Consider the following 27,603-nt stretch of genomic DNA (forward strand, 5'->3'; position numbering starts at 1 on the left):
GCCCTTCGAAAACCAGCTGGGGACCCCCATCTCAGGAACTTTGGGAGACACTGGCCCCTCTGCTCCTGGAAGGCTGGCCTGGCCAGCCCTGGCATCAGCATCAGGAACCGAGCCGTGGGGCTGAGATCCCCCATTCAACTTTGAGTGGTCAACGCAGGGCCTTTGGCAGGACCTTACTCCTTCCTTTTTCCAACAGATTTGAGGAGGAGATAATTTAGCGAGGACTTTCCAGATGGCCACACGACCAGTGCTGGCAGCTGTAAATCCACCAGCTCAGGAGGGAAGGGCACTCTGTCCCCCCAGACTTTGCCTGTCTGCAGTTGAGCCTGGTATTCAGCCCCCTTCATTCAGGCAGACCCCATGTCTGGTCAGAGGAATTGCACACTCCATCTGTCTTTGGAGGCTGCTGCCTGCCCAGTCCTGTCTTCTCCTTGTCTGCTTGAACTGCCAGCCTCAGGTGACTTTGGGCAATTTTTGGGACACAAGTGTTTCTTACAACCCCTCTTTCCCATCCATTATGCCCTGCTTCACTTCCCAAGAAGTGGCAGTAGCTCCTAGGACCCAGGCCAGACCGAGAGTTTGTTTGTCCTCCTCTGTCTCCTCCAGCAGATCTCAGGGGATTGACCTGGTGTCCTGCAGCCCAGGCTTTCCCAGGTTCAATTTCCCATCGAACATACCATCAGCAGGTGACAGTCACCATTTCACTGGTGCCTCTGTGTGATTTGACAGCTCTTCATACTTAGCAGGACCCAATCCCTCCACCTCTTGCAGAAGATATTTCATTATTTTGACATTGTTCCCAAATGACACAGCTAATGGGAAGGATGGAAACCTGCTCACAGCAAGCCCAGGAGTGAGTTCAGGGTGGATCAACTGCTGCAGACCTCAGCACCAGCTCACTCATGTGCTGTTCACAGCAGGAGTCACAGGGAGCTGCCAGAGGGCTTGCAAATCTTTTTTGAGTGAAATAATCATACTTTGCCCCACTTTGAGAGGCCCTTAAAGCATCATCTGTAAAAATGGCTTTATTGAGCTCTGCTGCCTCCTCACCTGCAGTACAGTCGAGTGGTAGGTCACAGGGAAATGAGGTTATCACTCCAGAATAACCAGACCATTTGGAATCCAGACAATGTGAAAAAAGTCTTTGTTTACAAAGAACAATTTCTCCTCTGTGCAGATATGGGGCTTTTTGTTTGACCTAATGTAGATATAGCCTGGGATGTGTTTCAATAGCTCCTTCAACATCAGTGTTGATTGGAGGCTAAAATAAAACAACATCAGCCCCTCCCTCTAATTCCTCAGACCCTAAGCAGCCTTCTCTTCAGCATTCCTTTGTAGCATCCACTTTTTAGCAACACCTGAGAAATCATCATTCTGCTACCTCAAATTAAAAGCATGAACATTAATGGCACCTCTCACTTCACCTGGGATTAGCGGCAGGATACAAGCTGTCCAACCCTCGCACACTGATCAGGGGATCATTTCATTAAGTGCTTTCTCCTTGTGTCCTTCTGGAAATAATTCACATTACTCAGCCTGGTCTAATGGAAGGTGTCCCTGCCCATGGCAAGGCATTGGATCTAAATCCTCCCATGGGGCACTGCCCCACCACTGGGAATGTCTCTCTGTCCCACGTGCTTGGAGGAAGGATTAACCCCTCCTAGACGAGGTTGCTGGAAGAGGACTGTGCAGCTGTAGGTAAGACACAGCTCATAGAGGGAGACACCACTGGGCTGCACAGACAAGAAATAAAAATCATCCAGGACCTAGAGGAGTTGAAATACCCTGAGCTGTCCCTCTGGAAGAGCTCTCAGAGGGATGTTTAACCTGTTTCTAAATAGCCACAGGTTTGGGAGTGATTCCTGGGTGAACTTTTGCCTTTGTGAAGGTTTTAGGAAGGTTTCTAGCCCTTAGCTGTGACTAAATTGAAAGAGAATCTTAATTGGACAGAATATGGCCTCATGGGCTGCTGAATTTTGTGCAGATCATGCAAACTATTTAATGAGGTAATTTTCAAACACACCAAAAAAGCCCTCTTGTTCAAGAGGTCACATCACACTGGTGTGTAAAGTCTACAGAGACTTTCCAGGGCAGTAATACAAAAAAACCCCACATCCGTGCTCATGCCCATGGGGCTCGCCCTTGTTTGGGGAATCAGCCTCTAATGCTCGGGCAGCTGAATCTCATTTTTTTAAAAAAATTACATTCCTGTCTGTTTTGCAGAGCCCACCAATGATTGCAAAGATTGGTGGCGAGTCTGTGGTACCGGCGATATCCCACACCAGGGACACAAGTGCCTGCTCTACAGAAAAGCTCAAAACTCAAGACACATTCAGTAGAGATGAAATAGTGGGTGATTTATGAGCAAAGGCATGCGATTCATTACAGCTATCCAGGTCCCTGGTAAACGGCAACGTTCCTTATTTGAATTCTGTCATCTTTTTGTCTGTTCTCCGTATTCCGTCAAGACCTGGTATTTCTCAGGCTCATATGTGCATATGTATTGCATGCTTTGACTTGCAAAAATTTCCCTCTTGCTGCTCTTGATCTTCAGACAAACCCAAGAATTTGTGTCTTACCCTGTTCACAAAGGGCTGCAGTCAGCAAATCACAAGAATTAAAGGATATGAATATTATAGCAGATGTAATACCCCCTCAAAGGCCAGGCAGCAGAACAGAGTTAGCAGCTGGAGGCACTTGTTCGCGTACGAGGACACCTCTGTCAGAGGTGGGGTGAGGTTCGTGATCTCTGAGCTTAAAACGAACGTCTGCCACTTGGTAAAAACACTTTGAGCATTGCGTTAGGCTGAGTTAGAGAGTTCAAAATGTACCATAGGAAAACAAACAGGGTCTGGCTCTCCTGGAGGGTTTGTGCTAATCGTGCACCGCTGCTTGCAGTGATTTTGCACAGCCCTTTACTTACCCGGACAGCAAGTGTGTGATGCTGCCTCTGCCAGGAAGGGGGAAAGGGCAAGATTGGTGGGAGCTGGGAAGGGCTAATACGGAACTAAATAAAGAGAGCCAGCGTGAGAACGCCTGGCTCCCAACGTGCATTTCAATGTATCACCCCTGAGCCACTCAGCTCTACAAAACAGTGGGGTTCCAGCCTGTACTACTGTCCGTCTTAAGGAGAACATGGTCCAGAACTGCAAAATACCGAATATGTCTAAAAATAGTACAATAAACCCCCTCTTCAGGCAGAGAAAGGCTTTCTCCCAGACAGTGGATGGCAAATGAGATGTGAACTGGAACCTGGTTTCCTCCTCCTGGTGCACAGCTTTCCCGGTGCACTGTAAGAATCGCAGGGATCAATACGGGACTTCGACAAGGTGTCAGAGGGCACAGGCAGGACGGACCTTTGCCTTGTAACATTGTGCTGCAGTGCCCTGGATTGCCATGGGAGGAAATAGCATGGTTAAAAGAGCCTGATTTCTACCAAGGAGTCCTCAAGGAGTGTTGCCAGCCAGGGCTATTAAGCCTTGGAACAGGCTGCCCAGGGAACTGGTTGAGTCACCATCCCTGGAGGTATTTAAAAGACAGGTAGGTTTAGTGGTGGTTTTTGTCAGTGTTGGGTTGATGGTTGGACTATATGATCTGAAAGGTCCCTTCCAACCTCGGCAATTCCATAATCCTATGATTCTGTGGCTCTCAAAGCATTTAGGAAGAGCAGTTGCTATTTAATTGATGCTGAGACAGAGGGAGAGGGAGACGGTGCCGTGGCCCCCAGGACTTGCATGGCAGAGCCCTGGTGGGAGCTTTGCACAGCCCTGCTCTGGCTCTGGGCAGGAGGGAGCCAAAGGAAGGCTGAGTCTGTGAGCACATGGTACTTACTAACCTACACGTCCCACGGGCACGGCGGCTGCTGTGACCTCCCTCCGTCACTGGAGTCACCACCACCACCAGCATCCTCTGGGCAATGCTCACAGCCAGGCATTTCTTCATGGATCTCCAGGTGTGATGGGGCCTCCAGGGATGAAAATATAAGCACTTTCTAACAATTTTGTCAAGGGAAGTGGCACAGCAGGGTACAGGATCCCTATAGCATGTCTACATTTACGTGGGAGATCCCTCAGGAGAGGCACGGAAGAGCTGCAATGCAGGGAGTGTCCAGCTCCATGGCACAAGAAGCTCCCTTGGAGACCTGCAGCTCTACGGCCCAGAGCTTTCCTGCCCGTCTGGCCACAGGGCTGGTGGGGTCCTCAATACGCTGGGAAAAAGAAAAACTGCTCTTCATTCATCTGCTTTCGGCTGCTGATTTTAGAGCTAGAAAACACTCCCTTAGCAGCACATCCCAGAATTTTTGTCCCTGCATTTTAGCACAGTCACAGCAAGCACAAATGCTGCCCCACTTGGGAGCTCACTGGAGACTGTAGTACACTCCTGACATAAATGTCAATATTTTCCAGGGCTGAGACAGGAAAAAAAATGTTCTTGTCCATCCAGCTGGGCTCCCAGGACTCACTAAAGATGGCAACAGGTTTATGGGACTGTAGAAGAAACAGAAAGGGGTGATCACACCGGATTGTTTCCCAGGAAACTGGTCCCCTCCTGGCACTTCACTTTCACAGAATCATAGAATTGTAGAATGGTTTGAGTTGCAAGGGACCTTAAAGCCCATCCAGTGCCACCCCCTGCCCTGGGCAGGGACACCTCCCACCACACCAGGTTGCTCCAAGCCCCCTCCAACCTGGCCTTGAACCCCTCCAGGGATGGGGCAGCCACAGCTTCTCGGGGCAACCTGGGCCAGGCTCTCACCACCCTCACAGCAAAGAAGTTCTTCCCCACATCTCATCTCCATCTCCCCTCTGTCAGTGTCAAACCCTTCCCCCTCCTCCTATGGCTCCCCTCCCTGATCCAGAGTCCCTCCCCAGCTTTCCTGGAGCCCCTTTAGGGACTGGAAGGGGCTCTAAGGTCTCCCTGGAGCCTTCTCTTCTCCAGGCTGAACCCCCCCAACTCTCTCAGCCTGTCCTCACAGCAGAGGGGCTCCAGCCCTCCCAGCATCTCCGTGGCCTCCTCTGGCCCTGCTCCAACAGGTCCATGTCCTTCTCACATTGGTGGCCCCACAGCTGGAGGCAGCACTGCAGGGGGGTTTCCCCAGACTGGAGCAGAGGGACTGAAACTGGAATGCGAAACATGTGTGAGCAAACCCTTTGGGTCAGCCTTCACCATGCCCTACACATGGAACAGTCAATGGACAAACCTCTTTCCAAGAATCTGCTTTCTTGCCAGACAGCAGCCAAGCAGGACATCACCCCCAGTGAGGTTTTCAGTCCCCTCGCTCCACAGGGGCAGTGACTCACCAAGGTTTGTCTCTGGCTGGTAAAACCCAGCCTGTGCCGCACTGGGCAGTCCAGTCCTGCATGCTCTGAGAAATGCAGCTTCCAGCCCCTCACAGAGAGGAAAGAAGAAATGTCCCAGAGCTTTTGCTCTCACTGGCAGGAAGCCTTTCTCAGCGTTCGTCCTAAAAGCTCCTGTTCATATGTTTTGGCACAGTTTTGGCCAAATCCTGCTACTTTCAAATTCTCCTGGGTCTAATTTCTCTTGATGCCGTGTGTCTTTCCAACCAGTGGCCCAAATAGAAGACAAGTTTTCTGGCCGTCTCGATAGGAAGGATGAAGTTGAGAGGGTGGGCACAGGCACGGTATCTTCCACACTGAGGCAATGTGAGGATGAGTCACCTCTTCAAGGATGCACCCACCAGAAATTGCAGAAGGAGGATCTGCACAAGACCATTTACTCCCAGGGCTTCAAAAGCTCATCCCAGACCAATGGGATCCACGGAGAGTCAATTGGAGACTGCTGGATCCAGGGCTGTGCTCTGTCTAGCACTATCGGACGGGAACAAAAGGAGTCACTGGCCTGACAGACAGTGTCGGGACTCCTGAGAGATTTAAGGGATTAAGCAGGGAAAGAGAAAAGGGATTTCCCATGTGTTTGCCACAGGCACTCATGCTCCTTGTGTCGTGCACTGCACTCACACGCACACACACAAAAGCCTACCTTTATGTGCACATCTGTCTGCTCACACTTGTACACGCAGCAATGAAAGGGAGTCTCCCAGCCCAGCAGAGCTGTCTGGCTTTTATGGCTCCTACCCTTGAGTGTGCAGAACCTCTGGGTTGTGAGTTGACACGTCTGCCGCCTTCTGTGGGTAAAGCTGGGGCAGTGGAGCAGGGGTATGACACGGCTATTTCCCTTTGGAGTGATGGGAGCTGGAGAAACATAGGCTCAGGCAGCAAGGACGGGCACCAGCGCTGGAAGAAAGACAGGGCAGTGTGGGGTCTGTCGCTCCTGCCGTTGCCAGCCTTGGAGTTTGTGTTTGTGCTCTAAAAATTGCCCATGTCCTCTCCCTATCCCAAATTCACCCTGTGGTAGCTCCTCTCCTCATGTATCCGCTTCCTCCCCGTGAGCTCCTGTGATTTCTGTGTTAGAGCCACACAGAGCCAAGATGTGCCTCTGGGATCTCAGATCTGGGTTTCAAATAGGTTTTGTTTCATCTTCACATCTGAGCCACTACATAGAGAGATCATCAGTCCATGGGACCCAGGTGGTCAGGGCAGAGCTGCAGCACCTTAACCACAGCACCCTGACCCATGTGCCCTCCCAGGACTTCTGGGGAGATGAGCGGTGATGGGCCAAGAGGAATGAGAATTTTTTATATCTGTCTTAGAAGGATCAGCAGTGGGGAAACCACAAGTTCATTGACACAAGAACAAAACTGAAAATTAGGTGGTGACTGGCGAGAAGGTGCTCTGAGTAATCATCAGCAAGGAAAATTAGGAGCAGACCCTTAGGAATGATGGAGACCTGGCGAAAGAGGAAGAAAAAGAAAAGGTGGAAAAGCTTAGAACAGATCATCAAAAGCAGATGGATTCCATATGTGGGTAAGGAACTTCACCAGCTGGGTGTGTGACCATGTGCAACTAAGAACAGCCTCCACTCTTCCACACAACAGATCACAACTCCAGCCCCAAAGCAGATGGACCAAACTGACTGCGCATCTCCAGTCCAGCCTTCCAGGCAGGGAAGTCTGTTGTGAGATGGCTCAGGAGTTTAAAGAAGGGATTTGACCAACTCTGTGGTTGAATGAGAAGATGGGTCCTCCCAGGAGTTTCCTTGAACTTTATGGGAAGTTCCAGATCTTACTTCCTCGAGGCCACTGTTGGTTTCTGCAGGCCCCCTGAGGGATCAAGCTGCTCATCCAGATAAAAACATTGGGACAGGTTTTACACCAATGAGCTACAGCAGAGTCAACCTGCGTGCCACAGTGTGGAGCTCACGGCCAGCAAACCAGGCCAAGCCTCCACCACTACCGCTGGGAGAAACTGCTGCTGCTGGCCCATCCATGTAAACTCTGGCACTGAACATGAACTTCACTTCCACCACTGGACAAACCTGGGCAGGAGACAGCACCTCATAGCGTTCCACCCCCTGAGAATGGAGTCTGTTTACAAGAGTGGGTGTCTGGAGAAAAGCAACGTGCTCTCCTGCCTCTTCCCCACCTTCCTGGATGGAAAATGAAGTTAAGGTTGTTCACAACTGTCGCTTGGAGCTGACGAGTCTTCCCAGCAGTGGTGACCTCCCCCCATCAGATTGCACTTGGTGGGAGCTGGAAGCACAGAGCAGCTCTGCGAACCAGTCCTGGTGTGCTGCCTGGTGTGCTGTGTTGTCTCCCAGCCATATCTGGTTGCCTCTCTTCTGTGTGTCCCATCCAAGGGTGTGGGAGATGGAGTCAAAACACCGCATGCAGTGCTACAGTCCTGAAGTCTTGGGAAGCTGTCCCACTGGTGGGTAAGTGGGCAGGGAGGTGCAGGAGAAACAGGGCTGAGAGATGGATGAGCAGGGAGCTGTGGTAGAAGACAGCATTGGGACAGGGTGGGAGTCAGATCTTCTCGTTCAGTGTCTTCAGAAGAGATGCCTGAGCAGGTACCCTGGGATTCCCTTTACATCCTAAAACCATTAGCGCGCATTAATTTAACCAACTGGTCTCAACTCAGCATCCAGCCTGAGACCCCAGGCTGGATGAGCAGTTCAGGACAAGGATGGTCAACCACAGGTCTCAGAAAGTGGTGGCATCTCTGTCCTTGGAGGTTTCCAAATTGTAGAAGGACAGGGCCCTGAGAAACCTAATCTGGCTTGGAAATTGGCCCTGCTCTGAGCAGGAGGTGGGACTAAAGACCTCCTGAGGTCTCTCCCAACCTGAATTAACGAAGGACTACAAAATGATTGATTAGCTCACACACAATATTCAGGTGTGGGCAGGTGGGTTAGGGAAAAACACAACAAAACTGGGAGAAGTGTTTGATACCCCAGATGGTTGAGCTGCCGTTTGAGGGGACCTCTAAAGACTGGGCAATGGGAAGACAGGAACATTATGAAATTCAACCAAGGGGCCTGGGGAGAAATAACCTGGGGGGAGAAACAACCCCATGCACCCATAAAGGCTGGGGTGTCGACCAGCTACAAAGCAGCAACAGAAAAAGATCCATTCGTGCTTGTGGATGAAAATTTGAACATGAAGCAGCAATGTGCTATTGCAGCAAAGAGAGCCATTAGTGCTGCCCGAGGAAAAGCATTGCCAGCAGGTAGAGAGAGGAGATCCTTCCTCTCTACTCAGCACTGGTAAGACCTCACCTCGAGTCCTGTGTCGAACTGTGGACTCCCTGGTATAAGAGATATGGACGTACTAAGTCAAAGCTCTTTAGTATTTGCCTGTGTTAGTATCTGAAGGGTGAGATTTCTGCGCTGGAAGCAGTTGAGTTCCTCACATCCAGACTGTTACGGAACCGGCTGATCATTCACAGATGTGATCATGTGTTCTGCAGGATGGTCTGGATCTCAGGCAGGGCAGTAGCTGTAGGACTATCCCTGTTTGTGTGTAATGGCAAGGTATCTCCGTACTTCTTTAAACAAATATGTATCTTCATCTTTCAGTGACAATTTCTGGCCAAATGAGAAATTTGACCTACATAATGCTGGACAATTGGCAGGTCCTTGAACCAGTAGGGAAAGGTCCTCTCAAATCTGCCCTGCAGCACCTTCACCATGTACCAGCACATCTGCCCGACCCACAGCTGCAGCTAGATGCTGATGTCCATCAGGGTGGAACCGTGGTGGTTCATTCTCTGCTGGGACCACCTGCAGAGGTGTCACAATGGCCTGGGACACGTGGCATTGGGGTGCCTGACCCCAGAGCAGCCCCTCTCCAGAAAATGGCGATCCCACTGCTGATGAACTTAGCATTGGACAGAACACTTCCCACCTTGGCCAGAGTTCAAAAGCTCTCATGTCAGTGTCTTCTGACAGCTGAGACACCCCAGGGGATTCCCCAGCCTCCAGGTGTTCCTCCCCCAGATACAGCTCCTTGCAGGTCCTGTCTCAGATCCAACAGCCCCATGGGAATGTCTCGGACACTTGGGAGTACACTGGATGGCTCTGGGTGGCTCCATGCAGGGACCTGAGTCCCTCCCTCTGTGTCCACAAAGGACCAGGGTGCCTTCAGGTGTGAAAGTTCGTCAGTAGGAAGTCTCTTGTTTTCTTAAGAAATCCCTGTTTTTCAGTACTTTGTCTCCCTGAACTATTGGTTCACCTTGGCTGGGATGGGGGGGGCGGGGCAGGACCACCCATGCCAGTTGGTTCCCCAACCCTCACACCATCTCCTGTCCCTTGCAGGTCACTTGCACTCGGTCAGCAGTACAGCTCCCTGGGGTCCCAGCCCATCCTCTGCGGCTCCATCCCCGGCCTCGTACCCAAGCAGCTCCGCTTCTGCCGCAACTACATTGAGATCATGCCCAGCGTGGCCGAGGGGGTGAAGTTGGGCATCCAGGAGTGCCAGCACCAGTTCCGGGGCCGCCGCTGGAACTGCACCACCATCGACGACAGCCTGGCCATCTTCGGGCCGGTCCTGGACAAAGGTAAACATCGAAGCCGGGGGGCTGTGGGGCAACAGGCTTGCCAGGGTGGGTAGAGCTGTCACATCTTGGCTTTTGGACAGGCTGTGAACGTCCTGGAGCACATTGGGGAAAGAGTCTGATGTCCTAACTTTCAACCTTAATTTCTCCAATTTCCTTTTTCCATTTTTTTTTTTTTGGTGTGTTACATCAAACAGGGTAATGAGGGTACGTGTCTGTTCCCATCCCAGGAGCTCTCAGTAGGGCCTGGCAGGATAAAGTACAGGAAGGGGAAGGTCTAGCCCCATCTGTGCTCAATATGCCCTGGAATCATGGGCTCCATCCTCCCTGCCCAGGGCATGCAGCGCTTCCAAACAACAGGGTCCATCAGAACCAGAGGAAAAGCCAAGGAGAGGGGTTATGGTCAAGTTCCTTGGGGTCAAGGCAGGCCTTTTGAAGCATGAACTGTCTGCCCCAGGAGGCCAGTGGGCAGAAAATTCCCCACCAGTGAGAAGCCGTGGTTGAAATCCATGGTCCTGATCAGGCTTAGTTGGGATTTCAGTATCTTTTTACAAATGAGCCCAAAACAGTCAGGGCTAGGAATAAAAAGAAGGAGAATAAATGTCTTTTCCCTCTCCTCTCTCCAAACACGTGTGCTTGCTCATCTTCATCACCTCCTCCTGAAAGGCCACCTCCCTAGACCCAGTGGCGTGGACCAGGCACACTGGAAGCACATTGATGAGGCACCATAAAGTCGGGATTCCCCATGAGGTCACAGCCTGGGTATGACACTGTGAAAAGTGAGATGTTGGGTCCCAAGACAGCTGTGCACCTGCAGCCAAATATGGCCTGAAAGGAGGGTGTCGGAGGACTTTGGTGGCAGATAACCCACCCCATGTCTCAGATGTCCAGTTAGCAAAGCAAGACCTTAGATTAAAAAGAAGCATTTCCATGAAACTGAACCAAACGGTGGCTAAAAACTTCCCCTTCTCTCCACCCCATCCCATGGATTTTGTGACTCCATGTCGAGTTTAGCACAAGGGACGGCCTCAGATAATGTCTTGGTTTCACAGCTTCATAAATGCAACCCAAACCATTTCTGAAGCTTAGCTTCATTGGTATCGACACGCACTGAGTCTCTGCAGTCCAAAGAAGTCTGTTTATTGAAAAGAAATTATTCTTTCCAGTGCTGCTTTGGAAATGGGAAGTAATTGACCTTTAAGAAATGGGAGAAATTGGGGTTGGAAGCTGGGACATTAGACTGTTTCCCAATAGTCTCCCAGAGTGTGCATATCTCCTGGGGAATCTTTCCTACAGAGCTATAATATTCTGCATATAAACAGCTCGTGATGCTTCTTTCAAGCTTCAACCTCCGAATATAATGGTACAGTTTCCTGAAACATCAGTATTATATTCCAGTGAAAATGACTCATTTGGGTTGAAGCGCGATTCTTTGCAGAAATCAGGATTGTAAAGTCACATTAAAGTGCTAATAGGCACCAGGAGATTCGATTCCCCTCTGTTTTGCCAGGATGTATTTTGGGGTAATTTTGCTGTATTTACTATCAAATAACTTGTCACCAAGGCTCGCCACACTATAGCCTGCCACCCAATAAAAGCATGTCCTAAACATCAGTGCTTACAACATCAGAAAGTTTTAATTTTCTTAAAAGCTATCATTAAAATTTTAAACACGTTATGAAAGAGCTGTTATAGCATCCAGGCACTGAAAATCTCTCACCACCATTTCTGTCAGCATGAAAGCACTTAAAACTTGGATTTGAACCATCCTCCCTGTAATGAGCGAACTGAACTTTGAATTTATGAAGAATATTTTCAGATTCTTTCGGCTGCAAAACCTCGTGTGTGGACATGTCTCAGCATTTCCGTGCACTCCGAGCTGACAAAGTAAAATATCACCCGTAGCTCTGAAACTCTCCTGACAGATGGGGGAAAATTATTGAGCACATTTGTTATACAGCTTCCCTGATCAAACCCTGGCGCATCCAATAGTCTCCCAGACAGTACTGCCAGGCAATTAGCTAGAAAAATGTATTTATTCTCCTGTCTCACTAATCTGTAAGTAGAACAGTTAAAAATAAACAGTATCATCTGCAAATAACGATACATCAAAGTCCAACCCATTTGATTGTGGTTATCATTTACATTTTTTAAATGTGCTAATGCCTTTCCACTCCTGCCTTGGAAATTAATGAGCGGAGACGGGATGGGGCTCATCTCATCCAGGTGGCAACGAGCAGCACCAGGAAAGCCTCTGCGATGCCCGAAGTTGGCAGCAGGAGCAGTGGCAGAGGAAACCACCTTTTCGGCCGCTGCTCTCTCAGCCAGAGGAAGAGAGAACCTTGGCAATAAAATAGCTTTTGTCCTGCCCTGAGACATCTCGTTAGCTCTGATGAACCTGGGGCCCAGCGCAGCTCGTCGCTGCCGCGGGGGCTGTGGGTGAGAGCTGCTGGACACATCTGTTGCCTTCACAGCATCGCCTCCTCCAGGCTGTTGTCCCATCCTCCTTAGATGCAGCAACAACCGAAATCAAGAGTTTTGAGCAGTTTTAACCTGGAACTGCGACCTGTGATCGTCCCTGACTGTGTGTTCTACGCCTGGGCAAGCCCTGAACGGGGGCTGTGTTCTCTTCCTGTTGACTTGCAGGACACGGGGAGGGGCGTAACCCCACAAACTGAGAATCATTAATTCATAGCAAGACTCAGATGACACCACTGCAGTTTGCACCATACATTAGGCCAAGAGGTATTAAATACTAAGCCCAAAATAGCCAGTATTTAAGCTATGATAACTACCGGGATGAAGTCACCACTAAGTACCAAAGACCAACATTTAGGTTAATCTCATCTACTACTCCCTTAGGTAGATTGAAACTATTCTGGAAAAAAACTTCAAAGGTGTAGCTCTCACTAAAATGGCATGGAAAATCATTTCTAATACAGCCTGAAAAGAAATTGAGGATAATTTCATTTTTAAGGAGCTGCAAAAAATGTTAATCATGGTCGCTTCCATTCAAGGAGAGCTCAGTCTGCAGAGCCATGTGGTGTGGGAAACGACGGAGCCGTTCGCGGTGGTTTGGCTGCGCAGACGTTCTCCCGACACACGTGTTCCAGCCGTTCTTGGTTGCCCGTTCTGGGCACATCATCCAGGCTTCGAGTGCTCATGGCAGCGTGGGAGCACAGGGCATCCCTCCCTGAAACAGCCCAAGGGATCCCTGCCTTTCCCAAGGGACAGCCTCCCGTCACATCCCCTTCTCCCCTCTCTTCCCAGCTCCACCGCACCACTCTCATCTCTCCTCTCGCAGTCTCTTGCGCGGCTTCGAATCGGCAGCAAAGCAATAAACAGCAAATACAGCTCCATGAAATCCCCGGGGGGGCAAAGTGCTCCCATTCGGGGGTTCCGAATACCGACCATGGCTACGGCTCCGCCTTGACCGGCCCCATTTCCTCCCACGTCCCCCACTCGAAACTCAGACTCGTGAGGAATTCGCCATAAAACGTGTGGCAGCCGTAGCTGGCGAGGCTTTGGTTTCCCAGGGCACCGATCATCTTCCTGCGAAGTTGTATTTTGCTCACGTCTTATTTTCTAACCTGGGCTATGAAAAAAAGAGGAAAAAAAAAAACACCAAAAACTAACCCCAGAATGTGGGGTAAGATCATGTTTTTACAAGCAAGTTCTCCGAGATGATTTATACTGCAGGTGTGCAGTCTGGGACAGGGAGGGAAGAAAAACCTGCTTTCCTCCTTCTCTCTTCTCCCTCCCTTTTCTTTTTGAAATAAGGTCAGTTTTTATTAAAAGACAACCTCTCTCCCAGCCAAGTCCTGCCCCAGAGCCAAGGTTGAGCCAACAGCCAGGTGACCTGCTGCTGCTCTGGGAGGGCGAGCAATCGCCATTCTCTGGGCTAGTGATAAAGTCCGTGATTTCGGTTAAAGCGCAGTGCCCAGAAAGAGCTGGTTGTGAGTGCATGGGGCAAGAAGGCCCCACAGGCATCTGCAGACCGACTCCTGGGATGGAGAAGAGGTCTCTGAGCCACAGACAGGTCTGGATCTGCAGAGTGAGTTTGGCAGGAGCCTCAGCAAGCTCATATGTTTCATAGAATCATAGAATGGTTTGACTTAGAAGGCACCTTAAAGTCCATCCAGTGCCAGCCCCTGTCCCGGGCAGGGACACCTCCCACCAGACCAGGTTGCTCCAAGCCCCCTCCAACCTGGCCTTGAACCCCTCCAGGGATGGGGCAGCCACAGCTTCTCTGGGCAACCTGGGCCAGGCTCTCACCACCCTCATTTCACCTTGAGCGCCGGGGCAACCGCTCATCCCCTGCCTCCCCGCACCACGGCTGCCCGTTCCTCCCTCTCCTTCTCCAGGAAGGTGCCACCGGTTCTCCAGAAAGATCCTCCTGGGCTGCAGCCCCTTGCCAGGGGTGCCACGGGCAGGGTCTGGCCGTGCGTGGCTGCGAGGAGCGTGACGGCAGCGGGGCCAGGTGCAGAAGAGGCAGCTGGGCCTGGGCTGCCTTCGGGGGTCCTTGTGTGCTCGGCTAAGCCCCTGACACGAGCTGTGAAAAGGCAGACCCGCACCAAGATAACCCATGGCTTTTCTCAGCCATGACACCCGCAGTCATTTGCATCTAAACAGGGGTGTGTGGGATCAGGGGCCGTCTTGATATAAACTCAGCAGCTTAAAGGGAGGGGGAGGGAAAAGAGAGAGGGAGAGAGAAAAATAAGCTTATACCGATGAGAAAGAGCTAAGCTTCCTCCCCTACTGTGAGGCAGGGCGAGCGATACCGTCCCAGCGCCGCAGTCGTTTCAAATCGCTGCAGCATTCACACGCCCTTTAGCCATTCTGATCCGGTGGCGGGGGGCTGGGGAGAGCCATCAATAGGGATTTCCCAGCCGGGCTGGCGGGATTGGAGGGTGACGGCAGGACAGGGGAACATTGCCCCGTTGCTACGAGGTGCTCCTGGGGAATGCCAGTGCTCTGTGCCGTGGGTACGCTGGCCGGCGGAAACATTCCGCATTATGCTGGTAATACAGTGTGACACCGCGGGAACAATGGCAAATTGAGTGTCCCAGCAGGTAACGGCCCTGGCTGGGAGACAGTCGCAGTGGTGCACTGTCAAGGCGGCTCTAATCCTCCCTCGCCAGCCCCTCCCCTGGTTCTGGGAACGCTGCTCCCGCATTTCATCTCTGGGAAATTCTCCCGGCTCCTCGCCCAGACCCAGGGGAGAATTTCAAGGCGAGGCATTTATGTCCACGGCTGGCTCCCCCCCAGCCCCGCCATCGTGGGGAGAGCTCCTGGACGGGCAGAGGTGGGGGGTGCTGGGGGGCCAGCGGGGTGTATCCCACCCCCCGGGGCTGGCGAGCATCCCCTGGGGCCGGCGAGCATCGCCCCTCTGTCCGGCCGCGGCACCAGCCCCGGCTCAGCTCCCGTCCCGGCATCCCTGCTCGGCGCAGGGACGTACAAAACCTGCAGCCACTCTCCATCTCCTGCCCATCGCTTTTTCACCCCCCCACCCCCGGGATAGAGAGCAAAGGGACGTCAGCAAGGAGAGCGGCTCGTGTCCTCCCCCTCTGCCACCCGAGCTGTCCTGGGCTGGGGCCAGAAGGGCTCACTGGCTCCTCTAATCTCGTCTGCTTTAGATCACAGGCCACCCAAATAGCCTTTGTCAGGCTGAAACGCTCCAGTTGGAGCAGTGATCTCCAACCTGCGGCCCGTAGCCCCCGGTGCTCCCAGGATAAGTGGTTGGTGATAGATATCTAAGCAAAATCTCGTTAGGTAGAGGCTGGATCTCTGCTGGCATATCAGAGGTGGGAAGGGCAAGGAGGGAAGAGTTGCAATTAAAAGAAAGTGAAATCCAGCACGGTCCGACTGGCAAAGACAGGAGTGAGCACCCCTGGTTTGGGATAACATTGGGCATCTAGACCCGAGTTCCCCGCGCTGCAGCGGAGCAGAGATGTGCGTTTCCGCAGCTGGAACGTGCCCATGAGCTGCATCTTTCGTTGCCTGCAGGGAGTGAAAGTAGCTCAGTTTGAGATGCCTGTTTTCGGAAGCTGAACTCCACCTCTGCAGAGAAGACCATGGGCCAAGGAGCAAGACCTGGTGCAGAGAAGACCTCCCCGGAACACAAGGCAAGAGCAGACGACAGATTCATGGGGCAGCTGAGAAGAGCATTCATGGCTTCTGCTCTGGAAGAAGAGGATGGTCTCCAGGGTCATCGTTGTTCTGAGCCAGCAGAAAATTCTAGCTTCGTCCCCCAGCCACTGATGAGTGTCCTGATCGTTCGGTCCACGAGGCAGCTGGAAACACCTCCTGCAGTGCAGCCAGGGCACCATCCACCAGTGATGGTAACCCCGACACCATGGCCATTTCTACCTTCAGCACTTCTCCGGTCTCCTGCCATGGGTTGACTCCAACATCTACTCTGGATTTAGAGACCTCAAGTCTCCATCTTGATAAGATGGCACGTAGGGTTAAAGCCCTCCAGTGTCATTCACCAAGACCCTGTGCTTATGCAGACTGTGGCAGACCGGGGAGCACAGTTCAACCAGAGAGGGTCGGAACCTAAAGATGTCCCCAAGGATAAATCTGACCAAGACATTATCTTGACTGTGCTTGGAAAAGCCAGTATTTAGTACAGCGTTATGGAAGTCAATGGCCAAACTCCCGTTGATTCCGAAATGAGTAAAAATAGTAAAAAACTGCTTTATGAAAAAAAACCCAAGAAAAACCACAACAAAACAAACAAACAAAAAAGCCCCAACCAAGAAAAACAAAACAAAACAACAAAAAACAACAAAAATAACCCCCAAGAAATCTTTAAAAACATCCCACGCAGAGCTCTGCAGCTGAGCAGCCAGATTGCCACTGCAAGAACCCAGACTCCAAGCCCAGGGACCGGAGTTTCTGTCGCTGTGCTGAGCAGGGACACACACTGGGGACTTGTCAGTCTGTGTCTTAACGCAGGAGGTCCCTCTGAGCCGTCACGAGCTGTGGCAGGACTTGCTTTTTCTTCAGCCCCAGCCAGTCCTCAGCTGGAAGGGAGCGTTTGTTTCTCTTCACCCTTCTGGACAGAGGAATCAAACCCAGGAGCAGATGCGGAGATGGGCAGCCAGGCTGATGAGTGCATCGGACAACATTTTATGGAAAGAATTAACAAATATGGCTCTTTGCACACAGTAAAATGGAAGTTTTGCTCTCTGCAAGCACCATGAAGTAAATACAGGGGCCATTAAAAGCTACTTGAAGATGAAAGCCAATGTGAGCACAGGAACAAAGGGTATAAATTGGCTGGGCTTTAGTCTGGGTTGAAAATTCAAAAAAGTTCACTGTGGTCCTGCTGGAAGAGCCACCAGTCAGAGCATCAGCAAAAAGAGCAGCTGGAGTTCAGAGCTGGAGTTCAGAGCATGTCACAGCTTCTACAACGGCCTCCTGAAGAGTTAACGTACCAAAATTTATAATGCAGGAAATTCCCCTTTTATTTGAGAGTCTGTTGTCCACTTACTTACTTATAGAGCGCAAGACTCCCCAAAACATGACATTGAACTCACAGACCTCAGGGTAGGAAGGTGCCACCACTCTAAATGGACAAGGTCATCTCCTTTTGCATCCTCTAAAGCTAGGTCTAGGTCTTCTAGGTCTTCTCACAGTATTACTATTGTGTGCTTCTAATATCTCAGAAGTTTCCTCCGAGTGTAGCAGGCCAAGTTAATGTGTCTTGATGGCTTCACGCTCCATGCTGCATTGGGTGTGCTATTCAGAACTGCCACCCGTGCTGTCCTCTCACAGGTGTGCTTCAGTGCTGGGCTTCAGTCATTTCCACCCAGAGCAACCCACCCTGAGTAAGGTGTTCTTTGTGTTTACGGCAACCACCACTGAGCAAGGGAGGACCCTGATGCTCTAGAAGAAGGTATTGCAGCGTGATGGGCTGCTGGAGAGGTTTGGGTTCATGATGAAGAACAGCAGCTCCCTGGCTTTGGGCACTTGAGGGGAGCTGGGAGGCTCCAGGCACAGAGCAGGCAGTTCTGGTCTGGTTTCCCAGCCATTTTGCTTGGTCTCATTGTCCTTCTCAGAGCCAGGTCACGGTAACATCCAGCTAATGTAAACATCTTTATGGCTTCTGGTGGCTTCTACATACCCTGCTGCTGGTGTCCAGAGTCCAGGTCAGGGCCCCACAGAGTGACCAGGGAAGGCAAGGGCCGAGGTCCCACCATGGTCACAGGTGGAAGAGGTGATGGTTCAGAGGTTCAGAGATGATCCAGTTCAGCAAACCCATTGCACCTATCTTGAACCCATCTTCACGTGGATATTCTGTTTTGTCCCACCTGCTGCCCAGGTACCTCTGTTCAGCTGAAAGAGTTTCTCTTGCTTGGCAGAGGATCCACACGTGCTCCGGTTCCCAGCCTCACTCCACCCAGGCATCCTGGGCAATTTATTTCACCCTTTCAGCATTCAGCACTTTCAGGACTTTCTCCAGCCATTGGGCCAGTAGAAATTCATTCACGGCAGCCATGTACCTGGAGCACGTCAATAGCTACCAGGTCAAAGAGGCTTGAGTGCTGTGATTTCCTCCAGGATTGCTCAGTAATTAATGAGCAACTTCAAGGTTGTCTTCACACCCTCGCCTGGTTTTATTCCATCGCTGAGGAGTCACACGTTGGTCAGTCTAGATACATTTAACAGCAATTATGAGCTCTTAGGCTTTGTCTGTCCTGTATCATCTGAAATCATTTCAGCTCGAACAGAAGCTTCTTCATCTCTGCTTGGATTAACTCCACGCACGGAGTCCCTCTCTGGGTTTCCAAACCAGGAATTACTCCAGTAGCTCTCTTCTGAGGCCCCTCATGCTCTTACTGATGTGTTGTGCAGCCATTGGCACCCGTGTGGGATCAGATCCTGCACTGTCGTATTTGGGGGAAAATTCTGAGCTTGTGATACACAGAGCTGGAGTCATGCTTCTCCTGCTGCCTGCTTCTAAAGGCGATGCCAGCAGCACCTGATTCAGAAAATGTTTATTAAAATATTAATGAAATAACTTTTTGCTTGTTCATGAGATGTAGATGATGAAGGAGGTTGGGAAGGAACACACAAGTGTTACGTTGACTGATAATCCCATGGACTCTCTTTATTCCCAGCCACGCGAGAGTCTGCCTTCGTCCACGCCATCGCGTCGGCAGGGGTGGCCTTCGCCGTGACCCGCTCCTGTGCCGAGGGCACCTCCACGATCTGCGGCTGCGACTCCCACCACAAAGGACCTCCGGGAGATGGCTGGAAATGGGGGGGATGCAGCGAGGATGCCGACTTTGGTGTGCTGGTGTCCCGGGAATTCGCAGATGCCCGAGAGAACCGGCCAGACGCCCGCTCAGCCATGAACAGACACAACAACGAGGCCGGCAGGACGGTGAGTGCCCAGAGATGGGTGTCCATGTCTGCGTGAATGGCCCAGTCTGGCTCCCCCTCATGTAATGGGACCACAATAATGCCCAGACAGGAGCTTTCTAGGATTATTTTTCAAGGCACAGCATTTCCACTCTCTCCAAACAGATGGGTGGGGGTTAAGAAGAGCTAAAACACTCACTGCTTCCGGGGGAAACATAGAATCACAGAATGGTCAGGTTGGAAAGGACGTCTGGAGACCATCCAGTCCAACCCCCTGCCAGAGCAGGTCCACCCAGAGCAGGTCCCACAGGAACGTGTCCAGGTGGGTTTGAATGTCTCCAGAGAAGGAGACTCCCCCACCTCCCTGGGCAGCCTCTTCCAGGGCTCTGCCACCCTCACAGGAAAGAAGTTCCTCCTCATGTTTAGATGGAATTTCCTGTGTCCCAGTTTGTGCCCATTGTCCCTTGTCCTGTCACCAAGCACCACGGAGAAGAGTCTGGCCCCATTCTCTTCCCACCCGCCCTTTAGCTATTGCTCAGCATCGATGAGATCCCCTCTCAGTCTGTTCTTCTCCAGCTGAACAGGCCCAGGTTCCTCAGCCTCTCCTCAGCAGAGAGATGCTCCAGTCCCTTGATTATCTACGAAGCCTCTTCTGTACCCTCTCCAGCAGTTCCCTGTCCTTCTGGAACTGGGGAGCCCAGAACTGGTCCCAGTGCTCCAGATGTGGCCTCCCCAGGGCAGAGCAGAGGGGTAGGATGACCTGCCTCCACCTGCTGGCCACCCCAGGAGACCATTGGCCTTCTTGGCCACAAGGGCTTGTTGCTGGCCCATGGGCAACTTGCTGTCCACCAGGATTCCCAGGTCCCTCTCTGCAGAGCTGCTCTCCAGCAGGTCACCCCCAACCTGTACTGGTGCAGGGGGTTATTCCTCCCCAGGTGCAGGACCCTGCACTTGCCCTTGGTGAACTTCATTGGGTTCCTCTGGGCCCAGCTCTCCAGCCTGTCCATGGCAGCACAGTGGATGGTGTGTCAGCCATCCCTCCCAGTTTCGCGTCCTCAGCAAACTTGCCTTGATCTCCCAAGGCAGCGCATAGAAACCCAACTCAACAGCCCAAGACCTCAGGTCAACAGTGAAGAGGACTTTCCTCCCAAGCTGCTCCTTCCTGCTTGTTCCCCACTATAACAGTGCCCCACCCAGTGATTCCTTGCTGATGATGGATGTCAGTCCCTTTCAACCCAAATATTCTACTCTGTTCTCGCTGGCAGCAGGTCCCTGGGCCACCGCCTGCTCTGGGTCACCTGCAAACCCAGTGCGCTTTAACCCTGCTGCAGCCTGAAGCAAACACTAGATATCGCTTTTCCAGACCGCGGGCAGAGGTGGAAGGGTAGAAGCTCGAATCTCTAACTTGTGTTAATGACCAACAGCTTCCGGTAAAAAAACCCACACCCCAACTCTAGTAATTTTAACAAAAATCAGTGATTATTTTGCTCCACACAGAGGAGGGTTCTGGGGATGAGAGAGCGTCATGTCCTTAGATTCACAATTTCATTTACTTCTTAGTGCAAATTATCAGACTTGGAGCATAAAATGAAGGAATTTTAGCAAAGCCAGGACAAGGGGCTCAGTCTACATCCATGTGTGTCAGAGACATCCTCAGCCCTCAACTTCTCTGGGCTCTGATTGTCCACACAGACACGACAGGGAGGACCCCACTGAAAGGATCGGGCCACGGGTTTAGATTAGATTGGATTAGATTGGACTTGATGGGATTGGATGGGATTGGATAGATGTTTAGAGCAGCTTCCCATCTCACCAAGCTTTTCTAGAGCAACGTCTCCACCAGGAGATGTTTCTGACACACATCCAGGCTCCCATGCACCACCCAAGCCTGCGCTCTCCAGACCAAGCTCAGATCAGATGTTTAGACCCAGGTAGCCACAGCAGGCGATTGAAAGCAAACGCCGGGCACCGTAAACTTCTGCTGACCACCTTGTCTTCTCTCCCCTGGACAGACCATCCTGGACCACATGCACCTGAAGTGCAAGTGCCACGGTCTCTCGGGAAGCTGCGAGGTCAAGACCTGCTGGTGGGCCCAGCCCGATTTCCGGGCAATCGGTGACTACCTGAAGGATAAATACGACAGCGCCTCCGAGATGGTGGTGGAAAAGCACCGGGAATCTCGGGGATGGGTAGAAACTCTCAGGGCCAAGTACGCTCTTTTCAAGCCGCCGACGGAGCGGGATCTGGTCTACTACGAGAACTCCCCCAATTTTTGTGAGCCCAACCCAGAGACGGGCTCCTTTGGGACGAGGGACAGAACGTGCAACGTCACCTCCCACGGCATCGACGGCTGCGACCTGCTGTGCTGCGGTCGTGGCCACAACACCAGGACAGAGAAACGGAAGGAGAAGTGTCACTGCATCTTCCACTGGTGCTGCTACGTGAGCTGCCAGGAGTGTGTACGCGTCTACGACGTCCACACCTGCAAGTAAGCGTAGGGAGGTCTCCAGCCGATGGGAGGTTGCTCCAGAGCAGGGCCGAGGGGTCCATCAACCCTGTGATCAGCTTCCCCCATCCCCCATGGTGGCCTCACACTTCAGAGGATGGCATTAAAAAAAATCCCAGTGCCCTTGGTCAGGGCAGACCTTCCCACAGCCCGCCCCAGCGCTGCGGAGGAGGCTCTTGGCATCTCACCCACGCAAGGAGGTCCAAGGCTTGACCTGGTGCTGCAGACACATGAGATCCTGGTGTGCTGGCTTCTCTCAGGCTGTTCGGGGTGACAGACCATCTGTGGAGAAGCAGGGACAGCAGAGGTCCCAGTGAGGCACGGCCACACCAGTCCATGTGCTGCTGACACGGCATCCACAGAGCTTCCAGACCTGTCCTCCTCTGCGGTTCTGGCCCATGTAGATGTCAATATGGGGTTTCAGGTGGAAATGAATTTTATGGGATGAAAGCTGAGCAAGTAGAGGCTCCCCTGCCTGCTGGCATGGCCATCGTGCTCTCAGACGTGGTGAGGAGGAGGAGGAAAGGAGCCAGGTCCCCACACCAGCCGGGCTCCTTCCCCCTGCTGCGAGGAAATGAGGTTGGAGAAACAAACCTGTTGGAGCAGGAGAACAGTGCCCTTCACCCCATCCTGTCTCTTGCCTCCCCTTTGCCATGTCTACCCTCCACCACCCCGAATCATCTCAAAGGACCCCCCCTGAGGAGGGCAGCAGGAAAACGGAGCCCAGAGTGGATCCTCTGGCATTTGGCCCAGGGAAGGAGCAGACGCCATGTGGTGAGGTGGCCACCTCTGACACAGGGACACATCACCACTCCAGGGGCCTCCTCACCACACAGCTGTCCAAGGGGGATTTTGAAGGATCTGGGCAGATCCATCCAGCACCTATTTACTAATCGTTCCCCAGTATGACTTCATGTCCCAGGGCGAGCTCAGAGCGTCTCTCTGGGGACAGGGCACCCACCAGGTGAGCTGCTGCTGCACCAGCCCCGAGCATCAGCAACGGACGGGGAGACAGAAGCCATGGCAAGAAGAAATCTCTGTCCAAGCCTCTCCTCAAGGCAGAGACAGATTTGTTCAAACCACTTCACAGAACTGTCTCAGTTGGAAGGGACCTTTCAGATCATGGAGTCCAACCATCAAGCCAACACTGCCCAAACCACCACTGACCCATGTCCCTCAGCACCACGTCTGCCCGGCTTTTAAATACCTCCAGGGATGGTGACTCCACCACTGCCCTGGGCAGCCCATCCGGCAGACAGGGAAGGGAGACCTTTATCCGACAGCACAATCCCAGGCAGACCCTTTTTCTTCCCATGGGATTTCCTGAGTTACCAGCAGTTTGTTCCCAAGGGGCCCACATCAAGCGCAGAAGCTCCGTACCATTAGCAGGGATTTGGCCCCAGGGTGACCACACAACCCCCATGGCCCATCCGGCTGCAGAGGAACCAGCGCTCATCCCTCCACCCGCTCCCCAGGAACAGCCCCTTCCCTTGGCCACATCCCCCTCGTTTTGAGCTTCGGTTTGCATGGTGTATTGACCCTTGAAATTAAAAAAACAAATATCTCCGTCCTGGTGGGCTCCTCTGCAGATGTCGAGGACCAATAACCACGTTCCAATGCCGCTTCTCACGCGTCAGTGATTTCCACACAGAAATACGCCCAAACCATTAAAGCTGTGACTTCTCCGCTCCCTCCTTTGTCTGCGGCACCGCGAAGAGCAATAAAGAGCGGGGTCCTGTCACCCAAACCTGCGGCTGGAGAGAATCGGAGCAGACGCCCCCGTCCCTCCTCTGCAGAGCAGGACGAGGAGCTCCCGGGCGCAGGCAGCTGGAGCAGCAGCAGCAGCAGCTTCCTAAGACGATAAACACAGGAGAGCTCCACGGCACCTCCCTCCCCCCTTTCAGAAATAAGCCGCCTTCTGATGTGCATTCTATTTAAAAGTATATATTAAACTCTGTGTCCGGCCAGACTCCAAGTACCTGACTTTAAACAAAAATCCCTTGTTTGTTTGTTTGGGTTTGTTTTTTGTTTGTTTTTTTTTTTTTAATCAAGAAAAGGTATTTAATATTAAATAGAACATTTATTGCCTTGTAATTATTTTACTGTAGCCAGGTATTCTAGCACTGAAGGGAAGATCTCTTTCCGTCAATCTGCTGTATCCAAAGTTTTGTATAAAGTTGTAGAGGTCGATTTTTTTTTATTTTATATTCAGAAAATTTCTCTTTTTATAAGCATTATTTATTATACAATGTATATACTTGAGTTAACTAAGATTATATATTATATAAATATATATATTTGGAGAAAAATATATTTCAATTGCATTTTTTTTTGGTACATCATTAAAGAGAAGGTAAAAAACCAAAAACACGCATTTGCCGGCCTGTGTGGTTTTGCCCCCGGAGGTCCTTTAAGTCCTGCCGAACGACACCGACGGGAGCGGTGGTTTGTCACCCAGCCGCTCCCGCGCAGTGACAGCCAGGAGGATGCAAGACAAGGGTAAAATGTAGGAAATGTAGGAGATTTCACAGCTGAACGCTGAGGGTTTTATTTATGGAGTGCCACCACACACGCGCGTCCAACACGGGATCCCCGGACTCAAGCAGGGTTCAGGCTCCCCGTCCTCCCCCACCCAGGTTCTCACCAACCACCCTTTGATGGTTTGGACAAAGATCCAGATCTTCTCATGTAAAAACACCTTCTCCTGTCCGTGGGTAATTTCGTGGGCGTTTCTGCAACATCTCCCCTACATTAATGACGCTTTTTAGTGCACACAATTTCCCAGAGCACTGGCCTCAAACAGACCTGTCCGAAGTGTAAAAAAAAATAATAGAGTCACAGAATGGTTTGGGTTGGAAGGGACCTTAAAGGTCATCGAGTTCCGGTCCCCCTGCCCTGGGCAGGGACACCTCCGACCAGACCAGGTTGCTCCAAGCCCCCTCCAACCTGGCCTTGAACCCCTCCAGGGATGGGGCAGCCACAGCTTCTCTGGGCAACCTGGGCCAGGCTCTCACCACCCTCACAGCAAAGAAGTTCTTCCCCACATCTCATCTCCATCTCCCCTCTGTCAGTGTCAAACCCTTCCCCCTCCTCCTATGGCTCCCCTCCCTCATCCAGAGTCCCTCCCCAGCTTTCCTGGAGCCCCTTGAGGGACTGGAAGGGGCTCTAATAAGATTCCCTATTCCTACCCTGACCCCCGGCTCACACAGCACAGTCCCTTTGAATCTCGGGACGCGCCGCCTGACACACAGAGCTGCTTCTGCGTGGAGGGTGCCCCGCTCCGTCCCACGCCCCACGTTGCAGAGTGTCCCTCTGCCAGAGCCATCTCCTGCTGGGTGGCAGCAGGGACACCCTCAAAGCCACCCACTGTGACCCAACAATCGAGAATTCCAGCCGTGGGGAGTGTTTTGAGCTTAACGGCTTTGAGTGCAGCTCTCCCTGTGTCTGTCCTTCATCCCGAGCCTTTCTCCACCGCACTCCATCCCCCCAAAACCCATCCCAACTCTTTGAAATACACGTGTCCTCCGTTAACAACTCAATTTTAGAGAAGGTTCAGGAAAAAGCAGCAAGAAGGTAAGGAAGGGGATGGAGAATTCAGCCTTTACTGTTTAAAGCAATGCAGTTCCCACCACAAAGCCACTCTTGCCCGTGTCAGAGCAAACCTGGTGGGAAGGCGCTGCCCGGAGTCATTCTCTTCTGCCACCTGCAGGAAACATCTTGGAGGGAGATGTTGGAATAGGCTGGAATGGCTGGGATGTCACCAGTTTGCCCTGGTTTTCCAACATGGCCTCCTTAAGTGTGATACCCCCAGCTCACACCACTCAGGGACATCTTTGGGGCCTCCCCAGCACTGCAAGGTCCAGAAAACTCTAGGATGGACTGAGGTTCTTCTCAGTCAACTCCCTGTGGCCAAGCCCTTCAGGCAGGGGATATACTCAATCCATCCAGGCTTAGGGACCAACCGAGCGTCCCTCTGGCCACCAGCAGCCCAGGAACAACCTTGCTGTCCTCGTGCCATGCATCAGCGCCCTGCAGACACACAGCCCCGGGTTCCACCAGCACCACAGACACAGATGGCTCCCAGGTCATCACAAGTAGTTGTGCTTTTTATTGAATCCACTGAATGTGCAATTAAACCAGATATTTATTCATCAATATAGTTCCGGACAAAGACACAATAAGGTTTACATCATTTACTCTGAAATATAAGTTAACGTGTGCTGCTGTCGCTGGGACCAGCAGAGGGAAGGAAGGAACAAATAAATTCACAAGATCGTACACAAAATGAGGGGGAATAATCACCACTGGGACTCGCAATGTCATCACAACACAACAGCATTGCCAAAGGAACAGAGACAGCGGGGAGTGACTCCGACACTCCGCCTGCTGTAGGTCGGCGCGAAGGACCACGGTACCTTCTCCCCGGGGCCTGGGGAAGGGGAAGCACCCTCTTCCCTGGGAACGCCGCGCTGGGCAGGAGCTGCGAGCCCTTGGCAGCGCGTCTGATCAAGCTCAGGAAGCTCCACTGACTAATATCTCATAAATGGCTTTGATTTCATGCCCCACCAAATTGAGGTATGTTCCACGAACCTTATTAAACGCGTGGAGCCAAAGGAGCAGAGGGGAGGAGCCTCACGCGGTCACCGTCGACAGCACCCCACCGATGCCGGGTGACTCTTGGGGAAGGACCACATAGTAAAGTCTGATACATTCCTTTATTTCAGTGCAAAAACATGGCAATACACACCTGGTGCATCCGCAGAGCTTGGCTTCCCCTCTTATCTCTAAGGAGGAATTTCAACCTTTGGTAACACGGCAGAAAAACGGGATACAGTGAGGCTGGGGAACGCCAAAGCCGCCACCCACACTGCACGCACGCTGCAGTCAGCATCTCCAAAACCGCTGTCGAACCAACGACAAGCTCTGATGCCTTAAATACTGGATTTGGAAGCTCCCTCTACTCTGATCCCCGTAATTCCTTGCCTTCACCCAGTCCCTAACGCCATCAGCCAGTCCCTCTCATCAGGCCACACAGCACCCGGGTGTAAAGGGAAGCAGGGATTAGCATCCGGGCGGTTCTGGAGCTGAGTTATCCTGGGCACTGTCTGCAGGGGATCAGCCTGGCTCGGTGTTCAGTGAGGCGTGGGATGACATGGGAAGCGTTCATCAATCAGGGTAACACAGAGCGGGACTTTAATATACCTTCACCACAGACTGGCAGGTTTTATTGGAAACGGGGATTTCTTTCCTATCGTAGCAACTGGACACAAGTGAGCGTTGGCTTCAAAACGTACAGGACATTTCCCCCATGCTAAAATCAAATGAGAAGGCAGCCTCGCCTGCACAGAGACAGAAGCACAGTGTTCTAGGAGACACTTCCACATGACATCAGAATATTAAAGACGAAGAATAAAGATACTGTATTGCACTAAACATGCAGATTCCACATTGGGTTCCTGGAAAGAGGGGAGCATTTCGCTTTGTCCAGTGTGTTGAACGCAGAGGAGTAAAGATCCCAGGGGATATTCTCCAGGTTGGTCACTTTTCCAGCTGTTGATCTTGCACTTGGTCCACCTTCAGTCTAGGGTAGGAACTCTTGCAAAAGAAGCCAAATCCATGAGGAAAGCATGCACACGTACGAAAGCATCAAGCACACACCGGCACCCGCTCACATGTAGCCAGGACAGACCCTGCTGTGAGCTCCCCAGCACAGGCACTGCCCTACACGTATTAGAAAGTCACTTTTTAGGAGGTGCCACTCTCAAGCCTGGGCTCAACTACTCCCTGTGATACCTACAGGGGAAAGAGTAGGAC

General features: G+C 51.9%; 2 protein-coding genes across 3 annotated transcripts in view; one reads left to right on the forward strand and one right to left on the reverse strand.

Moving 5' to 3' along the window:
- The window catches only part of WNT3 (Wnt family member 3), a 51,780-nt gene extending 30,005 nt beyond the window's left edge, over window positions 1–21,775 (forward strand). The window contains exons 2-4 of the mRNA XM_074162990.1: window positions 9,673–9,914; window positions 19,040–19,305; window positions 21,296–21,775. Of these exons, the coding sequence (XP_074019091.1) occupies window positions 9,673–9,914; window positions 19,040–19,305; window positions 21,296–21,775 (988 nt within the window). The remainder of the gene's footprint in view (window positions 1–9,672; window positions 9,915–19,039; window positions 19,306–21,295) is intronic.
- A 4,089-nt stretch (window positions 21,776–25,864) lies between these two features.
- Window positions 25,865–27,603, reverse strand: part of NSF (N-ethylmaleimide sensitive factor, vesicle fusing ATPase) — a 96,672-nt gene continuing 94,933 nt past the window's right edge. Inside the window, exon 21 of one of the 2 annotated variants that reach the window (XM_074162988.1) lies at window positions 25,865–27,384. In XM_074162988.1, coding sequence (XP_074019089.1) covers window positions 27,366–27,384 — 19 coding nt within the window. In that variant the 3' untranslated portion in view covers window positions 25,865–27,365. The remainder of the gene's footprint in view (window positions 27,385–27,603) is intronic. The other variant, XM_074162987.1, reaches the window with a different exon arrangement.

This window comes from Numenius arquata, chromosome 23, assembly GCF_964106895.1.
Source record: "Numenius arquata chromosome 23, bNumArq3.hap1.1, whole genome shotgun sequence".
In the NCBI taxonomy this organism is placed as follows: Eukaryota; Metazoa; Chordata; class Aves; order Charadriiformes; family Scolopacidae; genus Numenius; species Numenius arquata.